Source organism: Aulostomus chinensis, chromosome 5 (genome assembly GCF_037954235.1).
Source record: "Aulostomus chinensis isolate RoL2024-O1b breed Wild chromosome 5, RoL_Achi_v1.0, whole genome shotgun sequence".
Taxonomy (NCBI): Eukaryota; Metazoa; Chordata; class Actinopteri; order Syngnathiformes; family Aulostomidae; genus Aulostomus; species Aulostomus chinensis.
Genome location: NC_141324.1, coordinates 31,328,126 through 31,338,093, shown reverse-complemented (window position 1 = coordinate 31,338,093; position 9,968 = coordinate 31,328,126). Strand labels below are relative to the sequence as shown.

The following is a 9,968-nucleotide window of genomic DNA, read 5'->3' as shown; positions in this document are numbered from 1 at the left end:
TCGCTGCCATGATTCCATGTCCCACACGCGACTGTCAATCTGATAGTTGAGAGTTATGCTATCGCACCACTTTTGTATTTCTCAGGGATTTTCTTGCATGTATACTTGATGTCTGAGCTGCTACTGGAACCTGAATTTCCTGAGGACTCTGACCAGAAAAGTTCTCCATCCCTCCCTCCATTATTATTATTATTATTAACGTTATTGTTTATGATTAGGATAACCACAATAACAATGATAATGTTGATGTTGACGTCATCATGTGCTTGTTGTTATTGGTCCTGAAGCCTGTTCAGGCCTGGGCCCTTTAAATCTGCTAACGAAGACGCTCATTGGTCAGCTCAATCACGTGGCCGCGTGCCACCTAATCACGCGTGCTGTGACGTCGCTGCGCCCCTGCCGCCGCTCGGCAGGGCCGTGTCTGTTATCAGCATCTCGAACGTCGTTTTTATTGGCTTCAGACACAAATAAACGCGGGAGTCACTGTCTTCCACAGAGGCGCCTACTTTAGAGACGTTACCGGTCCCCTGTGGCTCATGTCTGCCCCGGGACCGGCGTCATTCTGACCGAGGCCAAGACAAGCGCAGCTAGCCGCTAACGTTAGCCGTTAGCCTGCTGTAAGCCGCTGGTGACCGTCCCAGGTAAGCAGTAGTAGCATTAGCATGCCTTCAGCGTTAGCTTACAGGCGCATTAGCCCCACCCTCCGGGGCTGGCAGCTGGTCTGACCGGGGGCAACATCTGAACACCGGCCCAGCCAGCACACCAGCCGGTCTCCATGGAACACCAGAGGCGGTCTAGGCGGCGGGTCCAGATGAGTGAATGATTCGAAAAACATCAGCCGAGTAGCTCAAGGTCTCTTTGGATGGAAATGTTGTCAAATGAGTAAAACCCGAGCTTTTTTGGAGATGCATTGAAGAGCAGAGAATAGGAAGCGGGTCAGGACCTCTACGCCCGCCTCCCGCGGCTGGGTCGTGGGCTTGGATCGAACCTTCCGTGATTTAATAAGAAGTGACGACTGAACCGGAGGTCGTCGTCGAACTCGGATCATTTCAGGAGTGAACTCTCAGCCCGATGATGCCCTCCGTCACCCGTCGATCCCAGGGAAGCTGCTAAGGTCACGTTTTTTGTGAAACTGTTCAAAGATAAAGTGGGTTAGGGTTACTCAGAGCTCCCAAGCCGTAAATCAGTCACTGGACCAGATGGAGATTCACTCTGCTCCAAATAAAGTAATACAATATACAGCAGTATTTTTTCAAAATACTGTATCATTTTCTGGCCCAAGTATCCTCATCGTATTGCAGTGTATGGCCATCGGATCGTGCCGTGACCCAGTGGCAGTGACGTACGCTGACGTCAGCGGCACCTACACAGCGAGATTGGGAGTGACACAAATGAAGGCGCAGCAGGGATAAAAACAGGGATAAACAAGTAAGGAAATGAAGTAAAACGTGGGCGTTACTAGAAATACATCGGAAAAAGAGTAAGCAAGTATTTTGAGTTGCTGTTGCCCATTGTTGTGTACTGTGATCGTGTATCGAGATGTGGTATCGCTGTGCCTCCTGATAAGTAACATGAGGTCATTGCACGCACGCTGATGTCTGTCGCTGCGCCTCAGTTCTGGTGTGCATGGGTGCTTGACGGTCCACCATGAGCGCAGAGCCAGACGCACTGGCCGTGGTCAACCAGCTGAGGGACCTGGCGGCCGACCCCATGAACCGGCGGGCCATTGTCCAGGACCAGGGCTGCCTGCCGGGACTCATCCTGTTCCTGGACCACCCCAACCCTCAGGTGGTCTACTCCGCCCTGCTGGTGAGCTGCTACACTTCCATCGCAACACTCCTATGGCGCCGTGGCAACCTGGCAAGTTTCTGTGTATTTAAAACAAAGAGACAAAGCATATTAATGAACTTTTAAGATAAATATGCCAGATTTGTGCCACAGTCCAGTTTCCGGCTGTAGTCCCTCAGCAGGTTAGCAAGCCAAAGACACGTTTACATAGAAAAACATGGAAACAGTGCAGAACACATAAAATATCTGTTATGTAATAAGTGTTGTTCCCAGGCCATCCGGTACCTGGCAGAATGCCGAGCCAATCAGGAGAAGCTGAAGGGAGAGCTGGGGATGATACTGAGCCTCCAGAACGTCATGCAGAAGTGAGTGTGGTGGAGCGGCAGATGAGTCGCTGCTGGTCGCAGCATGAAACCTGAAAAATCAGCCAAGCAATTCATGTCTATGCTCACACCGTGAAGCGTGCGGGGGCCAGGTGGCGTGGTGGCGTGGCCGGTACCTCAGTGACGGAAATATCGAACACCGCAGTGATGGTTACTGAAATGGGGGATTGAATGAGCTGATAGGCCAAAATATAAAAGATGTAAAGTTGAGCTTCATTCTTGTTGGGGCGCCATACTTTTCATTTTGTGTCTCGTGTCTGGTTTCATCATTTCAGAGGTTGTGCGCCGTCGTCATTCTTTGTTCCTCAGAACTAAAGATATCATCAGTGAGGTGGCGGCAGTGTTGATGGACGCCACTCACTGTTTGAAGCGCTGATGTTTTTATTTCTCTTGACTGGGGTTGCAAAGGGGCGGAAAATTTCTGGTAAATTTCCAGTAAATTTCAGGAAACTTTCCATGGGAAGTTAAGATGGGGAATTTTGGAAATATTCCAAATTGGAAACCTTCCATGGGAATTATTGTGAATTTACCGGAATTAACTGGAAATTGGGGTTAATTTAAACAAAACTGTATCGTATTCAAACATAAATGTAAACATTTTGTTTTGTCAGAAGCAGACATCCATGCAAAATGATACAATTAGAAAAACAACCAACTGTTGACATTTCAACAGATTTATTTGAGTAGAACTTTGTCAAGTCTTAATTCTTGTATGAAATATCAATTCTTTCAATGAACAACAAAAACATGAATGTTGAGTAAAATATTACTCCCCCCACCCACCCAATCAAAAAGTAGAATGACCCCCCCTCAAAAAAGTCCCATTCAGAATGTAAAACAAAAGTCTCTTCCCTCAGCATTCGTCACGCGTGTCCTTCCACAATATTGACACGTGCACAGAGACTTTCCTTCAACCCCAGAGTGGGTGAAAGGCCTCCACACATCAGGTGGTGAAGGTGGCATTTTTCTGTAGAATAAAATAAGAAAAAAGCTTGTAAGAACACAAATGCAATGACATGAACAGAAACACAACTGGAAGGGTCTTCAGAATGTTTGACTATTGATGGTTAAATTCTTGTGTGGTTGCAGAAAAAGTCTTGCAGGAGTCAGAAGAAAGAGCATTACGACAGAGGAAGCGACCACCATCGTGAGCTAGCCTCTTAAATGGTCAGTGCTAACTAACATTTAGCACCTAACTTACCAGCTTGCTAGCTTTGAATACATTTTTATTTAATATTTGAAAATTAAACATTATACCATTATAGATCAAATATATTTACCCCATAATGTTATCAAAACTTACTTGACTTCATGTAGTCCGCGGGCTCAAACGTGTGGCCTCCAGGGTTCAAGAAATCATCAGTGCATGTAGGGGGCGTGGCCTCAAGATCCCTGCAGCAGCAGTGTGCTGTGTGCACGTCTTTGAGGAATAGCATAGATATTCAAGTGTACCTTCATTAAGTCTGGTTGTTTTAGCCAAGATTATGCTACAGTATATTTTCCCCAACTACATTTAAGTTCCCTGTTAAGGGCCAACCTTCAATTTTGCAAATTTATTCCCATTAATGCCCATGGAAAGTTTCCAACTTTGAAAATTCCCTGAATTTTGCAACCCTACTCTTGACTGATGTCTCGTTCCAGGACCTCCGCCATACCAGGTCCTTTTTTACAAAAAGATGTAGGATTCGTGTAAACCTGGCCGCTCTACACTTTTCAAGGATCCGAGGGGGGCCTGGCAGGAGGGCCTGGGGCTACGTGTGTTCTGTGTTCCTCGCGGGACACTGTAGGAGGCGTGGCAGGAGGATGGGATGAGGGGGCCACCCCGGTTCTGTACGCCCAAAACGTTTGTCTTTGAGTTCTTGGTAGTAAGTCAGGCCCGTTCCCAGGGGGCAGCCTCTGCCAGGGCTGCGCCATCAAGCCTATTTGTGATTTCTTTAGAAAATCCTCCTTAGAGGAGGAGTTGTGATTGTGGGGTGTTGTAGTTTGAGTTGGGTGGGCTGAGGGTGCACTGGGTTGATGGGTTCATTGGTCTGTGACCCTCAGCAGTCACTGGACCAGCTCCTAGTTGGGATGAAGACCAGCACCTCTAAATCTGTGTCTACAGAGGGACTACATCTCCAGACTGGTCTGAGAGTGCCTTGAGACTGGTGCTGGTTGATGTGGCCATGAAGGACAAGCTTGTGGGTCCTGCTGGAGCTGCTACTCCTGCAACCTGATTTCACAAAGGCAGGCAGGGAGGGAGAGTTTCAACCCACCACCGTGTTTTGGGGGTTCAGAGAGTAGAATCAACACTGGAGTGGACATGACGGAGGGACACACAACCACACAAACTGAGATCACTTTCAGCAACAGGTTTTCTCTTTTGACATAAAAATGTCGTGACTACCGGGGCTCTGCTGTAAAACCGCGGCCTGCAAGAACTCCTTTCTGTCGTCCAGGTCGACCACACCGGGGGAGACAAAGCTTCTGGCGTCGGAGATCTACGAGCTGCTGCAGGGGTCCTGTGGCGCCGACTCCGAGCCAGCGGAGGAGCCTGTCGGCAGCCGGCGGAAAGCCCAGTTCTTCTTGGGCTCCAGCAACAAGAGAGCCAAAACCGTCATCCTCCACATCGACGGACTGGATGACTCGGTGAGTGGAACGCTCAGACTGATGACATCACTCACACTATCACTTGTCAGATTTTATACAAAATACCTCAGAATTGTGGTTTGAATATCAGAAGACTGGCAGGTGGTGTCCAACCTCCGGTCACTGCAGATCTCAACCCATAGACAGCTGATCTCTGCGTCCTCTACTTCCTGTGTGTCCTCAGAACAAAAATACAAAGATGGCCGACATTTGAGTTAACGTAACGTGTCTTCCACCAGAGTCGCAGGAGTCTTTGTGAGGAGGCGCTGCTGAAGATCAGAGGAGTGATCAGCTTCACCTTCCAGATGGCCGTCAAGAGATGTGTGATCCGAATCCGCTCCGACCTGAAGGCCGAGGTGAGCCGGCGCTCGCTCTCTCTCCACACCTGCGGTGTTTCACCACTAATTCACTGTTAGGCTTGTTGGGACTGAGGGTACAAGGTTTTGGGGGTTGTTCACTGAAAGCAACATCTGGTGGCCTCGATCAATAATCACCCAGATTATTTCAAAGATTTCTATGATATCATGCAGCACACCGTCGAGGTCGATTCATGACAACACGGTGTTTAAGGTGATGGAGGTACCATTGACTGACAACAGCAGCCACAGGTCTCGTCCCAGCTACTTTGTCACGGCCTCGGGGGGTTCTTCTGGTCTCCTGGGGTCTTGTTGTATGTCGATAAACTCACAAACGCAGCGTTCAGTTGTGGCTTTGTCTTTGCTGGTCGTGAATTTCACTCGCTTTCCTACTTTTCTGTCAGTCGTCTCAGGTGTGGGCACCGATCGGTCGTGTTGCTGCGGGACGACGCCACTCTAACCTACAGGTTTTTGGCAGTCTTGGTAGTCAAAGTGGCTGTGGAAGTATCACCATAGAACAACCTCTGTGTTTGTTGATGCCGCCAGTTCAGCGTCACTCCTGGTCGTCAGCATCTGTCTTGGTCTTCACGCTGGCTGGTCATGTGACCACACAGACGCGCTGGTGGGCGTAAAGCTAATAAACGCTACACATTCAGGGGATCGTCACGTTCAAACACACACTTCAGTAAATGACAGCGCAGGTGTGATTAGATTATCATGCAGCTCAGTGCCAGCGGTGAAGCCACCAGGGCGCCGCAGCATCTCCCTAAACACACGTGACATGAAAATGAATGTCCTGAAGAGACCCTCGACCTTCTGTGTCATCGAGAACCTGGGATTTCCACCATTGATGTCTGCAGTGACAGCAGGCAGAACTTGAGATGGTGACTGATTGTCACTCGTCTCCATTTCTGACTCCAGATGAAGATGAGTCATGAAATGCTGAGTCGGCGTCACTAACAGACAGTGTTTTGGTTTCCAGGCCCTGGCGGCGGCTATCGCATCCACTCAGGTGATGACGGCTCAGCAGGTGGTCAAAGGAGAAAATGGAGACGAGGTCAGTCGGTGTTTGGTCACCAAAGTAGTAACCCAGCTGTGCTCGCCCGCAGTGGGGCGGCATGTTTGGACCCCACCTGCAGCCACTCGCTCTGTCTCTTTGACAAACTTTGACTTCCTGTGTCTCTTCAGGTTCTGATCCCATTTGCAGAGGACGGCTTGGTCGAGGTGGAGCAGAATGTGGACCTGCCGGACTACCTGCCTGAAGATGAAAGCCCATCCCAGGAGCCCGACAAGGCGGTGAGCCGGGTGGGAACCGGCCCGGACGGGGCCAGCTGGCTGGGCGCCGCCGCCAACTTTCTTTCCCGCTCCTTCTATTGGTGATGCAGCGGGGCGTGTCACCCCTCCTCGCCCTGCTAGTAACACCGCCCACTTCCGCTCAGAACCAAAATCTACCAGCTGCCATTTTTGACCACAACTGTGTCATGGAGACACGAACACTGCGAAAGAACTTCTGAACTGCTGCCATGGAAACCAGCTGCTGGCATCCACGGGTCCGTCTGTCTCAAAGCCAAATGTCTTAACGGACAGGAAGTGTCCTGCGCTGGTCTGAAAACACGCCAGAGGACACGCCTCTGCTCCTTTGACCTTTTTATTTATTGGGCAGACAAGTGTGTCTGTGTGGTGTTTATTCCTGCAGGGGATGAACTCGACGAATCGGAGTCAGGAGCCCACTTCCTGCTGCTCCTCGCTCCGCTGACACGGTGGATAATGTGATGATGACGAACTCCCAATGAGACCAAGTGTTGTCAGTGTCGTAGCTGTCAGCCAATCAGAGACGACTGCCTGCTTCGGTGCCGTTGACATCGTGTCTCTGAGGAAGGTTCCACCTTCCACGAGGTCGATGAGCTCCTGAACCCGACATAACAAAGTCTAAGCGGTTCAGTGAGCCTGTAATCGCCAGGAAACTGACGGCCGTTCTCGCTTTGCGTGGATTATCTCCTCTGTGTCTTTAGGGTTGAAACCATTTGCGGTTAACGTTTTCTAATCGATCACATCCGGTCGATCAAATATTCCCTGCTGCAACATGTTTTTATGATCACAAGCTTGTTTCTTGTTTTAACATCGAGTGCCGTTGTTCAAAAATTTTTGTGATTTTAATCTCAAATGTCTCGTACTAGAAGTTTGTGCTGGTTTGGGTTTATTTTCTCTATGAATTCATGATCTCAGTGGTGCAGCCGCTGCCCTACGGGGCCCTGGAGACAAAGAATATTGGGTTCTACAAGATACCTGCTGCTTCCTGAAGTGAGTCTAACTAAATTGAGGGAACAAGTTATACCTGATGGCCAAGAGCTGAGGAGACCTTCCTGCTCAACTACGGGTTGGCACGTCACATCTGGTTTAACGAGCAGAGACCAGAAACCAAGACAGGACGAAGCGTCGGGCAGACGCAGAGGGTGGCGTCTCTCTCTTTTTAAAAATTTTACCTGCTAATTCACTGGATTTCTTGGGTTGGTAGGTAAATGACGAGAGTGAAACTGAATCACAGAAGCAGAAACACAAGCGTCCCCGCGGCTCCCTCAACGCCACTCTGAGAGGCCGTGTCGTAGATGACCTTTGAGGGAGGTCATGTAGGTGTAAGTCGTGTTTGGTGGGTGCTGCAGACAGAGTGGAGGTCAGGTCGCCAGGTTGACAACAACTCTCCGGCCATGTACCTGATCACTCGGCAGACCCAAGACAGCACGGATCAGGTGGATCGTCTGGCTCCGCCCCGACTCACCACTGAACACTTTCTCTGACATCAGTGGTGATGCGTCCATTTTAACGTTCTGTGCGATAATGTTTGGTTGTCCATGTACCTGCCAGGGATGCTCATAGCTCCGCCTCCCCAACGTCCTGCTGCCAGTCCCCCCTGATGCCAGCTTGTAGTTGGCTGTTTCAACTTCCTGTGTTTTTTGATTTTCAAAATAAAATCCCAGCTGCAGGAGCGGTGTTGGTCATCTCCTCAGGAGACATTCAAATGCCAAGGTCTCCTCAGCTGACACGGCTGCTGAGAACAGACTGAGTGTTTACAGCTGCAACCGCTGCTTTTTGTTGCCGTGATTCCTTGAACACTGACGTTTTTATTTGTGAAAATAAATCCCAGTAACACAACCTTGACATGAAAACAGCTGAATGTCTTTGAAAATAATGAGCATCAAAATTAAAAGTGCAGTAATAAGTTGATTGATTCTGCAGCGTCCCGCGATAAACTTCAGTGAAGGGTTTTTCTTTGGCGAGGTGACAACAGCGCCCTCTGCTGACACTACTGGGACCTCTGGTGTTTACAGGACGCTGGACCTTACAAGTAACCGGCAGTGATGTTCAGCTGAGCGGCGCCCTCTGCTGGAGTTATGGGGTCGTCGGGAAGCCCATGTAGAGGGAGGAGCTTAGACGGAGGGGTGCGGCTGAACCAGGAAGACTATGTCCGATTCTGGTATCAAACCAATAGTTACCATGGAAACAAGCCAACCAACAGTCAGTGAAAGGGATAATTGTATGGCATCCTCATCAGAATGTCTTATTTCCAACCTTTATCTTATCGAAAAAGGACCATTAATTAAAACTGTCTGCTGATTGGTCGGACAGGGCAGCAGGTGGACTCCAGCAGAGAGGAAGTTGAAGGTGTTCCCTTCACAGTAAAAGCAGTGACATCCGTTTAAACTAACATATAAATGCAGTTGGATTTGTCTTCCAGCCGTTTCAGTTTCCCTTCAAATTTCAGGGGATTGGATGATGCTGATGTAATCCCTCTACATGGAATATTCCATATTGGGAATATTGAGTGTATAGAACATTCCGTGGAGGGGAGTGAGACTTTTCCAGACTTTCCTGACGATGTCTGGTTTCTAGCTGCATTGTTATTTGTTGATGTTGTGATTATTCCACTTGATTGTGTAAAGAGACTCGACGTGAGAGCAGAAACATGTCGCAATGATCTACCAACCACCTCTGGGAGGTGCAAGTAGTCTGTCAGCCATCCACCGTCACTTCCGGGCTGACCTTATATGGCAGACTGCTCAGGTATCGCCAGAATATTCGGGACAAAGAGCTCTGTGACTGGTGGTTGGAGGCGCGCGGCAGCCAATCAGGTGGCTCCTCAGTGAATATTAATGAGCGGACAAAGTTCGCCTGCAGGTTTCAGTATTGCGACACAAGGCGGTAGCCGCCGGAACTCGACGCCGCGGGAGGGCAACCGATCTCGGACAGAGGCAGGATGATGCCCCCGCCGCTGCTGCTGCTGCTCTGCCTGCTGGCGCTGCTGCTCGCCGCCCTCCGCCGCAGGAGGAGGTCAGTCCGCTTCCGGTCCATGTTTCATCCTCGGGACCCGGTCCAATGACCCAGAACGATCCTGTCAGCTAACGGTAAACTTTGGTAGAAGCGTGGAACCGCGATTGGATGAAGTCAACAGCGCTCAGATAAAAGGTGGTGATCATTTAAGTCGGCCAACATTTACGACAATGTTTGAAGAAACTAGTTCCTAAATGTCCATCCGGTCCTGAAGTGAAAGACCTCGAGTCAGCCGAAGACGCCTGAAATGGTTTGAAAGGTAGCAGTTCGTTGTGGTCACTCGGCCGTAATGACGTCAGACCCTAACGATTAGGAAACTGAAAGTATTCAACTGCGTGGTCTCCCTTGGCTCCCTTTTGAGTCGAGATGTCAGACACATGACAACAATAAGGATGATGTTGGACACCTTTCAGCTGAACTCTGCTCACTTCAAAGGCCACGTCTCCACGCGTCCATCGGTGTCTCCACGCGTCCATCGGTGTCTCCA

General features: G+C 49.6%; 2 protein-coding genes across 7 annotated transcripts in view; both read left to right on the top strand.

The window, feature by feature from the left end:
* Positions 1–350: 350 nt before the first annotated feature.
* LOC147262201 (armadillo repeat-containing protein 1-like) lies at positions 351–7,256 on the top strand. 5 transcript variants are annotated; one of them, XM_086204720.1, is made up of 8 exons: positions 352–1,226; positions 1,302–1,428; positions 1,616–1,809; positions 2,062–2,153; positions 4,610–4,799; positions 5,039–5,155; positions 6,138–6,212; positions 6,344–7,256. In XM_086204720.1, exons 3-8 carry the CDS (start codon positions 1,648–1,650, stop codon positions 6,533–6,535), a joined length of 828 nt encoding a protein of 275 aa, XP_086060846.1. In that variant the 5' UTR covers positions 352–1,226; positions 1,302–1,428; positions 1,616–1,647; the 3' UTR covers positions 6,536–7,256. The 5 variants fall into 5 exon arrangements, with proteins under 5 accessions (XP_086060841.1, XP_086060846.1, XP_086060845.1 ...); XM_086204715.1 differs by having other exon boundaries at positions 351–1,428; XM_086204719.1 differs by lacking the exon at positions 1,302–1,428 and having other exon boundaries at positions 352–641.
* Positions 7,257–9,232: 1,976 nt separating this feature from the next.
* The window catches only part of cyp7b1 (cytochrome P450, family 7, subfamily B, polypeptide 1), an 8,751-nt gene continuing 8,015 nt past the window's right edge, over positions 9,233–9,968 (top strand). Inside the window, exon 1 of one of the 2 annotated variants that reach the window (XM_086204713.1) lies at positions 9,233–9,481. In XM_086204713.1, coding sequence (XP_086060839.1) covers positions 9,408–9,481 — 74 coding nt within the window. In that variant the 5' untranslated portion in view covers positions 9,233–9,407. The other variant, XM_086204714.1, reaches the window with a different exon arrangement.

What these genes read in the sequence shown, in the direction of transcription:
- LOC147262201 (XM_086204715.1), top strand. Translation starts at nt 1,648, where the DNA reads ATGAGCGCAGAGCCAGACGCACTGGCCGTGGTCAACCAGCTGAGGGAC. An exon ending in TGGTCTACTCCGCCCTGCTG is followed by an intron (nt 1,810 to 2,061) that starts GTGAGCTGCTAC and finishes TGTTGTTCCCAG; the next exon opens with GCCATCCGGTACCTGGCAGA. An exon ending in CTCCAGAACGTCATGCAGAA is followed by an intron (nt 2,154 to 4,609) that starts GTGAGTGTGGTG and finishes TCTGTCGTCCAG; the next exon opens with GTCGACCACACCGGGGGAGA.